The sequence below is a fragment of the Thalassophryne amazonica genome, chromosome 4 (assembly GCF_902500255.1).
Source record: "Thalassophryne amazonica chromosome 4, fThaAma1.1, whole genome shotgun sequence".
NCBI lineage: Eukaryota > Metazoa > Chordata > Actinopteri > Batrachoidiformes > Batrachoididae > Thalassophryne > Thalassophryne amazonica.
The window spans coordinates 20586760-20605399 of NC_047106.1; the positions used below are offsets into that span (position 1 = coordinate 20586760).

General features: G+C 39.9%; 1 protein-coding gene across 11 annotated transcripts in view; it reads left to right on the forward strand.

The window, feature by feature from the left end:
* synrg (synergin, gamma) overlaps window positions 1–18640 on the forward strand; it is a 128855-nt gene that overhangs the window by 97450 nt on the left and 12765 nt on the right. For 8 of the 11 annotated variants that reach the window (XM_034169183.1, XM_034169187.1, XM_034169188.1 and 5 more), the window contains 4 exons: window positions 3383–3531; window positions 11667–11777; window positions 11864–11899; window positions 18078–18110. In XM_034169183.1, coding sequence (XP_034025074.1) covers window positions 3383–3531; window positions 11667–11777; window positions 11864–11899; window positions 18078–18110 — 329 coding nt within the window. The remainder of the gene's footprint in view (window positions 1–3382; window positions 3532–11666; window positions 11778–11863; window positions 11900–18077; window positions 18111–18640) is intronic. The other 3 variants (XM_034169186.1, XM_034169194.1, XM_034169185.1) reach the window with 2 other exon arrangements.

The window sequence follows — 18640 nt, forward strand, 5'->3', positions numbered from 1 at the left end:
TTTGGCTTGTAATTGCAGCTGGTTGGTTGTTTTTCTTTTACAGTGGAGTAAAAAAAGTATTTAGTCAGTCCCTGATTGTGCAAGTTCTACTTAGAAAGATGAGAGAGGTCTGTAATTTTCATCATAGGTACACTTCAATTATGAGAGACAAAATGAGAAAAAAAATCCAGGAAATCACATATTAGGATTTTTAAAGAATTTATTTGTAAATTATGGTGGAAAATAAGTATTTGGTCACCCACAAACAAGCAAGATTTCTGGCTCTCACAGACCTGTAACTTCTTCTTTAAGACCTTCACCTGTTACCTGTATTAATGGCACCTGTTGGAACTCATTATTTGTATAAAAGACACATGTCCACAGCCTCAAACTTTCAGACTCCAAACACAACCATGGCCAAGACCAAAGAGCTGCGGAAAATTGTAGACCTGCACCAAGCTGGGAAGAGTGAAACTACAATAGTCAAGCAGGTTGGTGTAAATAAATCAACTGTGGGAGCAATTGTAAGAAAATGGAAGACATACAAGACCATTGATAATCTCCCTCAATCTTGGGCTCCACGCAAGATCTCATCCTGTGGGGTCAAAATGATCATGAGAACGGTGAACAAAAATCCCAGAATTACACGGAGGGACCTGATGAATGACCTGCAGAGAGCTGGGACCAAAGTAACAAAGGCTACACACTACGCAGAGAGCGACACAAATCCTGCAGTGCCAAGCGTGTCCCCCTGCTTAAGCCAGTACGTGTCCAGGCCCGTCTGAAGTTTGCCAGAGAGCTTATGGGTGATCCAGAAGAGGACTGGGAGAATATCATGTGGTCAGACAAAACCAAAATAGAACTTTTTGGTAAAAACACAACTCGTTGTGCTTTGAGGAAGATGAATGCTGAGGTGTATTCCAAGAACACCATATCTACTGTGAAGCATGGGGGGTGGAAACATCATGCTTTGGGGCTGTTTTTCTGCAAAGAGGACAGGACGTCTGATCTGTGTTAAGGGAAGAATGAACATGGTCATGTATCATGATATTTTAAGCCAAAACCTCCTTCCATCAGTGAGAGCATTGAAGATGCAACTTGGCTGGATCTTCCAGCATGACAGTGATCCCAAACACATCGCTTGGGCAACGAAGGACTGGCTCCGTAAAAAGCATTTCAAGGTCCTGGAGTGGCCAAGCCAGTCTCCAGACCTCAACCCCATAGACAGTTTGTGGAGGGAGTTGAAAGTCCATGTTGCCCAGCGACAGCCCCAAAACATCACTGCTCTAGAGGAGATCTGCATGGAGGAATGGGCCAAAATACCAGCTACAGTGTGTGCAAACCTGATGAAGACTTACAGGAAACGTTTGACCTCTGTCATTGCCAACAAACATTATGTTACGAAGTACTGAGTTGAACTTTTGTTATTGACCAAATTCTTATTTTCCAACATAATTTACAAAGAAATTCTTTAAAAATGCTACAATGTGATTTTCTGGATTTATCTCTCATAATTGAAGTGTACCTATGATGAAAATTACAGACCTCTCTCATCTTTCTAAGTAGGAGAACTTGCACAATCAGAGACTGACTAAATACTTTTTACCCCACTGTATTAAGAATGTGTAACAGTTGAAGAATGCACACACGTGTCTTTGCAACTGCTATTACTTACATGCATCACTTTTTTGATGGCATTTAATAGTTTCAGTAAAGTAAATTGACAACTTTACATATAAACCAATGAAAAAAACCTGAACTAGAGTGTCATGCGACTCTGAATCATTGTCCAATGTTGTGTTATCAGTGTTGGTTGAGTAGTTGAGTAGAATCGATTTTTAAAAATTCCACAATCCAGTCGTCTCTCACATCAGTCATGAAGCTGATTTTTCTACCAAATTTCATGAAAGTGTCATGTCAGATGTTTTAAGGTATCCTGCTAACAGTGGCTCCTGTACCAAACCAAAATCACAACTGTCTAAATGAATGTAAAGGGGGTGGAGGTCCAGCCTGTATGGGATCTGAAGATCATTGGACCAGAAACAGTCCAAAGGATAATTCGATGTGATCCAAATTGTGACCAACTCAAACAGACCCAAAACATAACTCCAGTGTGATCCACCATAACTAGTAAACCAGTTATAGCAGGATCAGAGACAGCACTCATTTCATTTTAAAACATCTGCCTTCTTCACAGTTTATATCCATTTCACCACCAAAAGGGAAAAAAACCCAAAACACTGGGGATGATTATTACACACCACATTATGGCATTGTAATGAATCACGGCAAGCACCCCAGTGCAGTGAACCACAACATTGGAAGGTTTGAACAGGTTTTATTGTCCACTTACAAAAGCAGCAGCAGACAGGAGTGGGTGGTCAAACTCAGGCTCAGGTTCAGTGTACAGTAATCGGTCCTAATTAGTCTCAGCTTCTTTCAGGATGAGGCTCAAGCTTGGTGCAGAATAATCTGTACAACCTATCAGCTTCTCTGAGAGGAGAGACAAAAAAAACTCCTGATCCAAACAGTGTTCAGTAACCCGAGTTCAGTTAGTCTTTCAAAGGGCCAGGCAGTAGACTTGTTGAAAAACACAGAATAATTTCTGTAACCAATGAAATGCCACACCACAGAGTCCATACAGTAGGCATAACAAGAGATCTGGAATGACAGCAGTGTTTATTAACATGGAATCCAAAGATACTGCAACTAGACCTCAAGACATGAGGCAAAAATGGATGTCCAGAACGATAGCAAGGTCAATAACATGGAGTCAGAAAATGCAGAGATCTGGAATGCTAGAAAGCAGGGCAGAACCTAATGCAATCTGGTGACTCAGACACATTTTCACTGAACACGAATCAGTTATCAAATCAAATCAATTTTATTTATATAGCGCCAAATCACAACAAACAGTTGCCCCAAGGCGCTTTATATTGTAAGGCAAAAGCCATACAATAATTACAGAAAAACCCCAACGATCAAAACGACCCCCTGTGAGCAAGCACTTGGCGACAATGGGAAGGAAAAACTCCCTTTTAACAGGAAGAAACCTCCAGCAGAACCAGGCTCAGGGAGGGGCAGTCTTCTGCTGAGACTGGTTGGGGCTGAGGGGAGAGAATCACGAAAAAGACATGCTGTGGAAGAGAGCAGAGTATTAGACTCACATCTGCACATGAGCAGAGAATTAGACTCAAAAGTGCAAAGATTTTGGTAGTCAACCACCTGGAAGTCAAAGCATTCAGGGAGATTGCCACAATAAGAGCACCTCATGTAAAGATCACAAAGTGACGCAGAAGGAAAACTACACAGAGAAATTACACAGAGTGACTATAAAATTAACAAAGGTGGGGAAACAATATTTCAAACTCATTGTGATTTGTTTGTATGCTTTCTCTCTCAGGGGTGGTGGAAGTATATCGTGTTACCAGGCGTGTGGAGCTGGGCATCAAAGCTGCAGCCGTGTGCTCTGAGAAACTGCAGGAGCTTCTTAAAGACATTAGCCGCGTGTGGAACAACCTCATCAGCTTCATGTCATTAGCTAAACTCGCGGTAAGATGATCAGATCATACAGCAAGGCTACAAACGCACCACATCTAAGCACATTTAGGTCTGCAAGTTTTCTTCCAGCCTTTAACTGCCACTGATGAACAAGAGTTGTGACAATATCTCGCGATTGGACTTGAAACTTTGCAACTACATTGACTTTAGTCAGTGCATCTGGGCATCCACTAACTGACAGAAGGAGACAGTCGTAATTCTGACATTTGTCCATTTGCAATGTCATTAAATTATTAGAGACAAAAGGAGACTTTTTCATACCAATTTGAATCATATGAATCACCCAAATTTGCTCAACTGTTTTTTTTTTTTTTTTTTTTTGGACAGTCTCTACATAACATTTCCATTGTTATGCACAAACCACCTTTGGGCCCTATGTTCTACCCTGTGTGAGGTAGTGCAGATATTAGTGCTGGTTTCCAACTGATGCAAATGTTATTTTTACACACAGCACCCCTGTTGTTTAAATGATGAGCAGATTTGAACTTGTATATGTGCCTGAGGACAGGTTGGTCTTCAAATGCAGAGTGGTCAGGTGCGGGGCTCATACATTGACATCAATGGACCATAGACCAAAAAAAATTTTTTTGATCTATGGTGCATTGACGTCAATGCACCACAGACTAAAAAAAAAAGTTGTTTTTTTTTTTTGGTTTTTTTTGTTGTTTTTTTTTTGCTAGTCCCTTCGGCTGTTCCCTCGTTTTCACTCAACGTTGCCACAGCAGATCTAAGGAAGAGCTGCATGTTGATTTGGCACAGGTTTTACGCTGGATACCCTTCCTCACACAACTCCATATGACATGGAGAAATGTGGCAGGGGTGGGGTTTGAACTGGGAGCCTTCTGCACTGAAACCAAGTGCACTAACCACTTAGGCAGGTTCACGACACATGAGCCCTCATTTACACAGAGTGAACTAGGGTTTTACTTAACGATTCTCTTACCGGTCCTTCAGACCGGCCGTTGTTTTTGAGGGTGTTTGTCGGGAAAATGATCACCTGCAGCGGCTCTGTAATCAGCCGTTTCTGCAGTGCAACTCCACTTTGAAGTGTGAACCAATGAAGCAGTGCTTCGATCCGCTGGCTCGTTGGTTCTTTGATTCTCTGCTCTTCAGAAGCAGCAAGTCCGCTTTTTAACCCCTCTCAAAGCCATTAAAATATGTCAATCATGAGTCACTTTTGTGTGGATTAAAGTCATTGGGACTCTTGTCTTGTTGCAGTCAAGAAACGAGAATAGTCCTCTGTTCCATTGGCACAGCTCCATACGCTGTGCGGCTCTCTGCCGAGACCGGTCGGGATTAATAACGTCAAAATGAATTGCCGCTTTAAATAAAATGACATGACTTTCTAAATGCTTTAATAGACAATAAACTACAATCGACTAAAACGTTTTTTTTTCCTCCCAAAATGAGACGTCCTACATTCTTTATGAATTACATCCTGACGTGCAGCACACCCAGCTGAGCTCAGCTCAGATGAATGGAAAGACATTCATTCCAATAATGTCTGAAAGGAAATGTTTTTGACAAAAACTACAGATTTTGTTTATTTCTATTTAGGTCCTGAAATCAAGGATCCACCATGTAGAGTTCATTATGTCCAGAGTTTAAGGATCCAGTGACCAATTTAAGGCTCAGTAAAATGTTGACATAGAACACCTGTAAAGCCTACTTTTAGGACACAGAAAGTTTACAAGAGGTATGAATGAATGAATGATTTAATCAGCACACAAAACTCCATATCAAAAAAGAAAAGATTTTACAGTAGCACATGGTGGCTGAAAGGGTGTAGGCAGAAGCAAAAGCTTATATACCCCCACCCCTTTTACCATAAATATATATACATACATACATACATACACACATACCTAATACATACGCATAACAACAAATACAAAAGCAACAAAGCACAGATCTCTGAGATTAATCAATGAACAGAATTTTCTTGTCACAACAAAATAAATAATAATGCACAATCCAAAAGAAATAATACCAAATCAACAAACTTAATTGCCCATACCATAACAAGAGATTATATTAGTTTTATAAAGTCTTTTAAAGCTGACTAGAGTAGGGTGTAATTTAATATGTTCAGGACAGATGTTCCAAATGTTTACACCTTTTACAGAAACACAGTGACATTTTACAGTAGTTCGAGTGTTTAATTTATCAAATAATAATGTGCCTCTCAAATTATAACTGGAGTCCTTCATTTTAAACAGATTTTGGACGTGACATGTTGAGGTAGAAGTTTGTTTTTTTGCTTTATACATGGTTTGTATTGTAATATAATCAACTAAGTCCTTGAATTTCAGAATATTCAAACAAATAAATAGTGGGTTTGTTGGATCACAGTAAGGTTTAATACTGATAATTCTTTATGGCTTTCTTTTGCAATAAAAATATTGAATTAGTGTTTGTTTTATGTTTTTCCCCAAACTTCAATACAATATGTCATATATGGAGCTATTATTGAATAATATAAAGCAATTCGAGAATATTGAGGTAGGAAATCTTGTGCTTTTTACAGGATTGCAATGGTTTTTGACATTTTGGATTTGACATAGTTTCACATTTCACATTTACTTAGTCTGCTAAACACTAGTACTAATTCAAGTTGTCACAAATCTGGAGTGGACAGGTTTGTGAACTGGTGTGATGTCCATCAATTGCAGATTAATGTTAATAAAACAGTGGAGATGTTGGTGGACCCTCGGGCTGTTGGAGACCGTAGTGTGGTCACCATACATGGACGTAACATTGAACAGGTGGATTCGTGTAAATATCTGGGGGTTTATATCAATAACAACTTAAGCTGGCACATGCAAGTGTCAAGCGTTTGTGCCCGAATCCACCAGCACTTTCTTCGTCGACTCCGACTGTTTGGTGTATGTAGGAATATTATGCTGATTTTCTACAGAGCAACGATTGAGTCCATGTTACGGTATGGTATTACTAGCTGGTTTTGTAATTTAACGGTTAAATCAAAAACTCAAATATTAAATCTGATTAAGATAGCTGGAAAAATCATGGGTATGGTGGTACCTGTAACTCCCCAAGAGTTGTTTGAACAGGCAGTTCTCAGATGTGCTGACAATATTTTAACAGATGAGTCTCATGTTCTGCACTCTGAATATTCTTTACTTAACTCAGGAAGGAGGTACAGGGTTCCTCTTTGTAAATATAATTGATATAAATATTCATTTATTCCATTATCAGTGAAGCTCATAAATCAGCAGATAGTTCAGGGAAGATAGCTTAAGGGTATGTATTGCAGAATTTGCACAAAGATGTTAATAATGTGTATTTATATTTTATCCTTTGACTTACTGTGTTGTTGTTTTTAATGTATGGGTGCTATGAACTGGATGTGTTGTGTAGCAGACTCTGTCCAAGGCAAATTTCTCCTTAGGGAGACAAATAAAGACACTTTGACATAATTTATGTGTGTTTTCCATCTTAATTTATCATCAATGATAACTCCAAGAAATTTTGTTTGTTACAATTTCAATTTCAGCATCCTATAATAATAAATTTCTACTTAAATTTCCTGGGTTTATTTCCAAATATAATACACTTTGTTTTACCAAGATGAAGTGAGAATTTATTTAAATCAAACCATTGTTTAAATTTCTGCAATTCCTTCTCCACCATGTCCAAAAGCTGTCCCAAATGATCCCCACTACAGAACACAGTCGCATCATCAGCAAATAAAATACAATTCAGGGACTTAGAAATCAAACATATATCATTAATATAAAAGAAACAGCAATAGACCAAGAACTGAACCTTGAGGCACACCACATGGAAGAGGTATTTGTAAGGGAATCGATAAGGAATTGGCTTGATAAGTGGAATCGATAATGGTAATAATCGCTAATAGAACTTAAGACAACAATTAAACAGAATGAATGTAAATGCTAATGGAAAAATGCAAAACTTCATCTTAGTGCTTCATCTCAAAAAGGATTCAAGGATTCAAAAATAATTTTACTGTCATATGCACAAAGGCACATGTTCCCTGCACAATGAATTGTGTCTACTGCATTTAACCCATCCTAATTGCCAGTTAGGAGCAGAAGTCACCAGGCACCCGGGGACCAGCTCTAGATGTACATCCCTGCTTTAGGTCACAGCAGGGCTGAGCAAACCATGACCGACCCAAAGACAAACACACACGTAACAGACATAGCCGGCCTGGTACATAAACACATATAAAAAAGCACACACAAGGTAAGGAAGAGAAAAAAACCCTCAAGGTAGCTGCCTTCGAGAAGCCACAACAATGAGGAAAAAACTCTTATCAGCACAGAGAACAGTAAACACACAGACAAACAAGAACACAGGACGACAGCCGAGATTTGAAAGTCCAGTTTATCAGAACACTCCGGTAGCAGCCCTTTTTGGCGCTAAACAACGGCCATGACTGAATCCTGGAAGGGAGGGGGGTTCTCTGAGCAGTCCACTGTTCACAGTCAACGTCAGAGCTGGAGAAGCTGAGGGAGGGGGAAACCAGGGAAGCGAGGCTTGAGTGTTTAATCTTCTTGGAGGTTTTTTATCGCAGCGGCCTTGAAGTGCAGCTGTCTTGGAGAAGCCAATGAATGTCTGATTAGCAGACGCCTGAAAGATTCCACAGTTCTGAGAACAAAGTGGCTCTCAATGCATCTGAATGAGGAAAGGAAATGTGGTCATTTACTGACGGTCAAGGCGGTTTTCCAGCGCTGCAATCTTCCCAGAGATGGTTTCCAACGTGCGGTTAACACCCGCCGACTGAGCAGTCACTGTCCTTCCAATCGAATCAATCAAGTGGGGCAATCTGGACGGCCCAATCAAAACAGCCTCCACTTTTTTAATTTTCCAGTAAACCAGCGCTATGCCCGCGCCACACAGCAGAAAGCCGGTCACTCCCAAGCCAAATAGATACACATCAACGACGTCCTCCACAGACAGCGTGTAAAGGCATATGACCTGCCATCTCCTCCACTAGTCCATCACGTAGCCCATCACATGCGTCCCGGCAGGACAGGTCGGGTTCTCTGCCCCCGAATGTCTTGTAGAAAAAATAGTGTCAATTGCGTTCAGAGACCACTTTAACAAATCCATTTTTGTCACTTTTCAGAAGAGCAAAAACTGGAGCCTCACAGACAACACGCCACAGAAGCAGGAAAGATGAGGAGGGAGGGAGAGAAGAGAAAATGCGTCCGTCTCGGCCGAGTGCAAGCTGGCAAAAAAAGGGAACTTTGGTGGCTGGTTTGCTGGCCTGCTATGACACTTTATGCATTGATCTGTTATTTCAACAGAAAACCTCTCTGGAGTCCTTTGTCTGAATAGCAAAGTGCCAGGTTCGAGTTCACTCCAGCTGCTAAAGGGGACAAACCTCTTTTATTTCATGTTATGCCCAAAACACACCCAAGATTAATTGACCAAATGCAACACTTTTGCACCCTATAAATAGTCAAGTGTAATTGGATACCATCCCAAATCCACTTGCACTTTGCACTTGAGATTGTGCACTATAAATTGTCAAGATAGTGCCCTTAGAGTTTTAGTTTTCTGCAAGTAGACAGACGGGGACGATCCCATAACGTCTGCGCTCCATCAGTTTGCAATTATCCTTCCATGTTAACTCTTTAAGGGTGCTATCACACATGCATTTTTTGGTCCACACCTTTAAATCATCTCAGTTTGGTCTGCATCAAGATAGCAGATGTGAAAGCTGCCTCGGACCATGATTTTGATCAAAGGACCAAAATATGGTCCAACCAAAAGAGGTGGTTCTCTGCTCAGATCAAACTGAACCATGATTTGGTATATTTGCAGTGTAAAAAGCCTTTTTAGGTGGTTCAGACCGGTTACAGGAAGTTGAGGCAAGTTATCGTCACCCATTAAACAGTAAAAGAAGAAAAGACACCATAATTTAATTAATTTCCCTGATTAAAACTGAGTGACTCTCTGTACTGCTGTCCATCTTTTCTCCTTGTTAAAAAGATAAAACAGCCATTTTGCATGGCAGGTGGTAAAGCTTGAAACATTTTAACTTCCGATGGCAAGTGTCATCACATGTTGCTGGTAAAAATACTGTAACAATAACAGTGTACTTTCAACTAAAAGAATCTGTTCATTCATTTGTCTCTGTTGAAATGAAACTTTTTTTTGCGTGTGGTAAAACTGAACTTATACATCACATTGACAACATTGATGTCAGACACACTCGCGTCTATAAGCCAATCGGTGTCAAGTCTAGAGAGATGATGACATCAGGATGTAAGTATATCATGAAAAGTTCTTTAGTGCAACTGCAAAATTACAAAGTGAAATCAAACTAACAGGATCAAATACAACCCCTGGTAAAAATTATGGAATCACCGGCCTCGGAGGATGTTCATTCAGTTGTTTAATTTTGTAGAAAAAAAGCAGATCACAGACATGACACAAAACTAAAGTCATTTCAAATGGCAACTTTCTGGCTTTAAGAAACACTATAAGAAATCAAGAAAAAATATTATGGCAGTCAGTAACGGTTACTTTTTTAGACCAAGCAGAGGAAAAAAAATATGGAATCACTCAATTCTGAGGAAATAATTATGGAATCACCCTGTAAATTTTCATCCTCAAAACTAACACCTGCATCAAATCAGATCTGCTCGTTGACATTGACCCTATGCCATGACATTGACCCTACGTGTCTTCTTGCAAGGAATGTTTTCGCAGTTTTTGCTCTATGGCAAGATGCATTATCATCTTGAAAAATGATTTCATCATCCCCAAACATCCTTTCAATTGTCCAAAATATCAACGTAAACTTGTGCATTTATTGATGATGTAATGACAGCCATCTCCCCAGTGCCTTTACCTGACATGCAACCCCATATCATCAATGACTGTGGAAATTTACATGTTCTCTTCAGGCAGTCATCTTTATAAATCTCATTGGAACGGCACCAAACAAAAGTTCCAGCATCATCACCTTGCCCAATGCAGATTTGAGATTCATCACTGAATATGACTTTCATCCAGTCATTCACAGTCCACGATTGCTTTTCCTTAGCCCATTGTAACCTTGTTTTTTTTTTCTGTTTAGGTGTTAATGATGGCTTTCGTTTAGCTTTTCTGTATGTAAATCCCATTTCCATTAGGCGGTTTCTTACAGTTCGGTCACAGACGTTGACTCCAGTTTCCTCCCATTCGTTCCTCATTTGTTTTGTTGTGCATTTTTCGATTTTTGAGACATATTGCTTTAAGTTTTCTGTCTTGACGCTTTGATGTCTTCCTTGGTCTACCAGTATGTTTGCCTTTAACAACCTTCTCATGTTGTTTGTATTTGGTCCAGAGTTTAGACACAGCTGACTGTGAACAACCAACATCTTTTGCAGCATTGCATGATGATTTACTCTCTTTTAAGAGTTTGATAATCCTCTCCTTTGTTTCAATTGACATATCTCGTGATTCCATAATTTTTTCCTCAGAATTGAGTGATTCCATATTTTTTTCCTCTGCTTGGTCTAAAGAAGTAACCGTTACTGACTGCCACAATCTTTTTTCTTGATTTCTTATAGTGTTTCTTAAAGCCAGAAAGTTGCCATTTGAAATGACTTTAGTTTTGTCATGTCTGTGATCTGCTTTTTTTCTACAAAATTAAACAACTGAATGAACATCCTCCGAGGCCGGTGATTCCATAATTTTTGCCAGGGGTTGTATATACAGACATGAAGCTGGTCTGGACTTTCATGTGGGAAAACGCTGTGAGTGGTTACAGATATATTGGACATTTTGTAGTTCTGTGTTCGGACCATCGGGACTGTCCAAAGCCTACATTTATTGCCTCAGTTGTCTGTTTGTGTCAGTAAAACATAAAATGATGGGAGGAGGTCTGGATCGTCCACAGAGCCTGCAAAGGAGGAAGAATACTTTTCAAATACAACAATACTGACAGAAATTTTGATTCAACCAATGTGGGCGGCATTTCTATGTGCTTATTTAAATTCTTTAGAAAAAGTTGAGTATGCTTGGAGATATTTACAGTCAAAAAAACAGTTCTGGATACTGTCATAAATATAAAAGAAACGACCACATTTAGCCTTCAGCAGGAAGTATAACGGTTGTGTTTCTTTGTGTGTCTGCCTGTGTAGCCTGATGAGAGCTCCCTGGATTTCTCCTCTTGTATTCTGAGGCATGGCATCAAGAATGCCAAGGAGTTGGCCTGTGGCGTGTGTCTGCTCAATGTCGACGCTCGCAGCAAGGTTTGTGCACTCTTGGTAGATGTGTTTCTGCGCTCATCTGCAGCATGTTGTAACTGACATTTGTTTGACTTTGAAACATTTTGCAGAACAAAGAACGCACTCTCGGACGTCTGTTTAAACGAGTATGAGACAGCGACCTGCCAAATAAATCTCTTTCCACTCTTTCCGACTGGGGGCCTCAGGGGGCCTGTTTTCTTTTTTCCAACAAGCTCAGCAGGGGGCCAAAGTGACACTACTCATTTTTCCACAGTGCACTCCTTTCACAGCAAACATCAGTCTGCATCCTGTAACAGATTTTTATTTGTGACCAGCGTGACACAGAAACCTTTTACACTGTGGACGACACCTCATACCACCTGTATGACAGCCACTGTAATAGTTACTTCCACGGGTGAATGAATAATGACTTTAGTTAACCAGTGGCATCTAGCGTCTGTGGTTGTACTAGTAGTCAGATGGTGGATGTGTGGGCTTTTTATTTTTCCAAATTCTACATAGTAAACAGACTGTCAGCGAAACTGGAAGGTGGTAGCAAAGTTTGAAACAAAATTCCTTTTGTTTTTTGACAAAATTCAAATTTCTTTCTTGAAACAAAATAAGATCTATAGTTTTTTTCTTTTTCACTTATCTGAATATACGTATAATTCTAGTATGAGTCACAGCTTTCTCATACCATTAAGAATGCAGTTTTAATATTGCAGCTGAAATTTGCTGTCCCCATGTTTTCCCCATAAATTAAGGGGAAAAAACACAAACAATGACCATGACAAATGACAGCAAAACCCGTGTCTAAAACAACCACAGACACCAACGATGCAGATAAATTATTAATAATTTTAAAAAGAACCCGAAAGGAGCTATGAGGAAATTTTGAGTGACTGTGAGTTACTCCAGCGTATGCGTAAATATATGTAACCACATCATTCTTGACATTTTCTATAATATATATTTAATATTTTTTATATATATATTTTTTGGAAAACTTGCCACTCGTTCTAAAATGTAGACTGTCATTTTTGGACATGTCAGTAGCTAACAGGAACATTTATAACTTTATCTTCTTGAGAGCTGGTGCCTCATTTACAAAACCCTGTGTAGAATCACAACTAAAGGTGCACTAACACGAGCATGCCTGTGACTCACGCAATAGCACATACGTCGTCGTGATGATCCCACCTGCTGTGTTCACAGCTGGACGCCATTCTTTGTTCTACCAGCTGCCACGTGCTCTACGCTGGAAGCTGTGTATGTAGAATATTATTTTGTGGCAGATTAATCATTTTTTTTCTGCAAATTGGAAGTTTAAAATGGCTCTAATCGCATCCTGAATCACAGAGGAGGCTGCAGCTGGAGCCGTTAGTGCATACGCCGCACCTAACTACCTGCAGAAAGCATTTTGAGCCGTCTAAAAAGATAATTATTTGTCTTGTTTACATTGTCATTGCTTGATAAAACAGTTGCATGTTCTTTCCTTCTTGTGTGCAGCTGTTAAAGTAAGTTTATAACAGATTTAACTTCTTGTTAGAATCCTTCAGACGAGCTATGCTCTGATGTGAACCACTGACGTCACCACTTGCTCTGTTCACTTTTTCTTTGACAAGCTGCACATAGTGTTGGAGATTAGATTGCACCACATAGCATGACATTTGTGCGTGAAAGATTTTTTTGGAGGTTTCAAAATTCTCTGTGCCCAATAGCATGCACTGGCGCCCCTCTGGCGTCCTGTTTGCGGCTGTTAAAGACGAGTTTACTCTCCAGCACGACACAGGTCGTGCTATTGCGTGAATCAAAGGCATGCTCGTGTCAGTGGGCCTTAAGTTTTAAATTCTCGAAAAGGTGACTTTTGTTTAGATTGATCAGAAGAACATCACCAAACTCCACGAAGAGCTAACAGTTGAACACTTGAAAAGCTTTAAAAATGTATTTTTAACTTCTGATTATTGTGTTTATTCATGTAATGTAACTGTGTGACATTAACATGCTGCGCGTGTTGCTGGCCCAGAGATCAGATGACGAGTCTGAATGAGTGGTTTGAAACATTTCTACTGATCTGAACCGTTTCCAACACCATGATCAGGACACACTACAAGCTTGTGTTGGTGCATCAGTGAATTCCAGTAGGTATAATTAAAGCTGTTGGACATTTATTTAAGCCCACATATGTCTTACATTTTATTTATTTTTTCATGAGGATGACAGAATTGGTGCAGTAATGAAACTGGGAATGACAGCAATCAAAAAGTAGAACCTCCTTTGTGGCATGTGATAAAAGAAGTGTTGTCACTTTGGCATTTTTGGGTGGTGTCTCACTCTGGGATTGATTCTTCAAAGTTGGCAAGCTTCACACTTTATCTGGGAAGGTTTTTTTTCTGTCTTCTGGTGCCTCCATCTCTGGCTAACTGCTCATCAGCTTTTCCAGGCAGTGGTCTGTGTATGGTAACTAAGGACTCAGCTGTTCTAAACTCATCGATGTCATTGGTGACGTTGTCTATGATTTTCACTGGCATGAGCTATTAGTGGCATTGTTAGACCCTGTAGATTTAAGAGCGAGATTGTGGCATCGGTTCTTTCTCACGTTCCCTCTGTCGCTCAACCAGAGCCAGATGGACAGTCCCAGCCAGATACGGCTGGCTGAGAGGCATCGAGGCTGCGAGCAGGTGTGGCTTACATGTTAGTCATAAGCGGAGAGCACAGCTGATAAGACTGTCTTACTTCATTTCTCATTCCTGTGTGCACGGACGGAGCCTGGCTGATATTAATTCAGTTTTATTTTGTCACTGTGCCAATAGCATGAGATTAATAACCTCTCTTTTAATTAGATTTTTGGCATAGCCGCATGGGTAAGAATACATAAATGAAAGTGTAGAATAGCATCCCCTCAGACGATAATGAAGGAGAAGAAAAGGCTTTGGCTGTGGCAGATGCCTGTGATTGTTGCACATTACTTTACGGAAGACATGCTGATTTATTTTTCATAGATACACAATGATGTAGAAGAAAATCTAGACACTAGGGGGTGGGTATCTCACTCAATCACTCATCTTCAACCGCTTACTCCAATTGACAGTCACTGATTTTGGGGGGGGGGGGTAGTCTGTCACAGGGCCACATATAGACAGACAAGCACATCCACACTGGCATGCACACCTACAAACAATTTAAACTTTCCAGTCCACCTAATCTGCATGTCTTTGGATGTGGGAGGAAGCCGGAGCACCTGGAGGGAACCCACGCAAATACGGGGAGAACACGCAAACTCCACACAGAAAGGCCACAGGTGGGAGTCGATCCCTTATAAAAATGATACAATGCATTCATAGATACAGGCTGCAGTAGGATTCAGGAACACAATGCTGTTCACTGTGGAATGACTAGATTTGGTGCAATATGATCAAGCAGCAACACTCGAGCTCCCACTTTGACCCTACTGCGGAAGTCATTTTTCCTTGTAGTTCCTCGACTGGCTGCTTGAGGCCTGCTCCAAAACAGAACAAATTCCCAGAAGCCCATTTTGAAAAGTTCTACTCCAGAGCAGAAATAAACATGTTTACAGCCTGGTACAAAAAACAGTATTGGTCTCTGTAGGTAGTTTCCTCCTCCGTGACAACTGTACAGGGGTGAATTTTTTTCTATATTCTTAGTTTGATGTTTTAATTAATGAAATTGTGTATAATTGTGGGTGTGGTTGTTTTAAATGACAGCAGTTCTGTCCAGTGACGACTCCTCACGTAGTCTCCCACCGAAATGGAGCCACTCGATTTTGTGTCTGTTTGGAGTATTTTATTACAAGCATGTTTCGCTGCTTGTGCTGTGACCCGCTGCTTCACAACTTCTCAGAAACAGGGGGTCTGCAATCAGCTTAGAGAAATGATTATTTCCCCGACACACACCCTCAAAAACAACGGCCGCTCTGACGTAATGTGAGCCAATAAGGAAATCGTTAAGCAAAAACGCTACTGATGTCGGTGTATCAAATCATTTCTTATCAATTCTTAACAGGAACCGGTTTTTGATACCCATCCCTAGTTAGTATAGCATAGCAAAACATTCTTGTGCTATACAGTTATGACAGTGTGAACAAGATGTGAAGAGAATGTAAAGTTTAAACGTGCAGATTTATCCACCACTTACCGCTATTGAACATGTTGATTTTGTTTTCATCTTAAAGTTACCTCAGTGTTAACATTCCTGTGACTAGCCTCGCGAGAGCCTCACTTTTGAACTTGCAACTCCAAGAGTTGCAAGATATGGACATAGCATCATAACACAATTAACTCAGGATGAACACAACCAATTCATAGTGTAATAATTGAGTCAACCAATTTATAGTGCATTTAGGTTGATATTGGACGTCGTAAGAAAGCCTTTGGACTTTGGACCAAGTCTAAAGTTGACCACAATGTGTTACTGGTATTTAAACAGAATATGTGTCTCACATAAGCAAGTTCAAGATGCACATATACCGCACAAAGAGTGCAGTAGCATGTAAAAGGAGAAGGAAACTGAATTACACAAAAAATAGTAAAGAAATCAAAGTAAATCTAATGGAAAGAATAACTTGAACACTAGTTTGTATCATATTTTTTGGCAGCTTTTCTTCTTTCCCCACAGCTGAGAGTGTATAGACTTCTGGTTCCAGAGGAGGTGTGGTATTATAGTGTTAGTGTTATATATGTGTAACAGTCCAACACAATACAAACACTAATCATACATTCCAACCTCATAACAGAAAAAGAAAGCTCACTCCAGCTGTGTCAGAGTGCACAAATAGAGCGCACAATTCTTAAAGGCAGACGAACAACTCTCCACTTGCCTTTAAAAGTCCTACATGTGATGGGTGTCTGCAGTTTCTTCCAATTTGCATGTGAGGTCCATCTCAAAGTCCAGCAGAAACCGCTGCACCTTACGTGCACGATGCACAGTTGTGAGTAGTGGACAATTCGTACCATAGTTGATCCATGATCTCTACGGCCCCTCATCCCCACCCATGATTTGGCATCTATTTGAACTGTGAATGAATTGGAAAATTTACATAATAGTGTGAAATACATATTTATGCACATGGTGAAGTATTGTTGAAGTAAAAATTGCTGATTCTCGCTCACCCTGCCCTCGCAGGTCTCCACAGCTTTCACTTGTGTGGGTTAAATACTTACAGTGCTGTGCCCCAGTTCGTCAGGTGACACTGGTTGATTTGGTGATATGCCTGCAAAACACCCATGGATGATCAACCAAATAAACCCAACACCTTTGAGCTCTATGCACACCTTTGCATTCAGCTTACGCACTGACGAGATAGTGACATGTACCAACTGGATTTGTGTTCTGTGTCTGAGACCCTGCACAATAGAACGTATTGACAGGGTCCTAAATGTCTGAGGAGAGTGTAGCAGCTGTATTCTGAGAAGCTCACAGTTGCATCTTGTGTGTTTTGAACAAATAATTCTTTAGTTTCTCTTTTTTTTCTTGGCTACAATGCACAACCAGCAGCAAATCTTATCTGTGTTTGTCCCTGAAAGGCAGCAGCTGTGATAAGTTTGAACTTAAGTGATACTTTTCAGCTAATGATGCTCCAGTGCCTCTGCTAAATGATAAATGCTAATTTGTGCAATTACAGGGAGAAGCGCCGGAAAGGATTTTAAGTTGAATAATTTAGCAGTTTTTGCCATTTCTATTAATGCAGCCTTCTGAGGTACCCGAAGAATTTGGGTTGATGATTAAGCACGTGCAGTTTGGGTTTTTTTAACTTGTGGAACAGCAGTGCCAATAGACCTTTAGAGCCAAACTTTGCAGCTTCTTTTTTCTTCTTTAGATACTTCTAATTGTTTAACATGTTTGTGTATAAATCTGCTGTTGGGTTCCACGTCTCTGTAACCTTCATGCTGCACTGCAACTCACCTTTACAGGGTTTCTGTACCGTTAAAGACAGTTTGATTATTCAGTTACGTAAAATGTTTTTACAGAACAAAAGAGCACTGAAAACAAGCCCTTTATTAAGATTAAGATCCACCCATTTATTCCCATAAATGTTTTTATGGAGGTTGCATAATTTGTCAAACTTTTTCATCTATCAACAAAAATCTTAAATTCACTTTGGATGATTTCATGCATTGAGCTGTTGAGATAATCGTGTGGAAGCCCTGTGGGTCAGAACTCTTCTGTGTAAGTTCCTGTTTGACCTACAAACATCGTAGTGGGAATTAGCTGGGTTTTGGCACGTCTGCTCTTCCTCTGCATGCCGCTTTGCTCCTGGCATCCCATGAATGTGCCACAACATGCTGACACCTCTTGTGCTTTCAGGCATTGGCTAAAGACAGTGACAGGAGGTTAAGGGTAATTATGCATCATTTATATTTAATTGTTTGTGAAATATTAAGACAGACAGAAATGCAGATGGTAGATTTGAACATGCTCTAATTAAGTTCTGTTTATCTGAATCCTTCTATTGAGGATTCAAAACTTTACGCAGGGGATTATTGTGTTGTTTCATCTGACAGATGCTAAATGAAAGCATGAATATTCATTCTTGTATCACCGCAGCATTTTTGCTTAAAAATAAATCAAGGTATTAGCTAATTCCAGTTTCAAAATATATTTAAAAATTTTACATGCACAAGCAGGGGTAATAAAAAAACCTTATAAGGGTCTTCCAACAAAACTCTCGCCATAAAGTTGAGCTTGAAGTTTTCCATTGTATCGCACATAAATTCTCCCAATCTTCTTCCTTTACAATAAAGTTACCATCCTATTCCCACTTTTGTTTTACATACAGTGAACTACGCTTTATTTATTGTAGCCCCCTGTAAATTTTTGAAATGAGTTTCTGCTTAGAATGGACACAATAAGCATCCATAAACACCTTT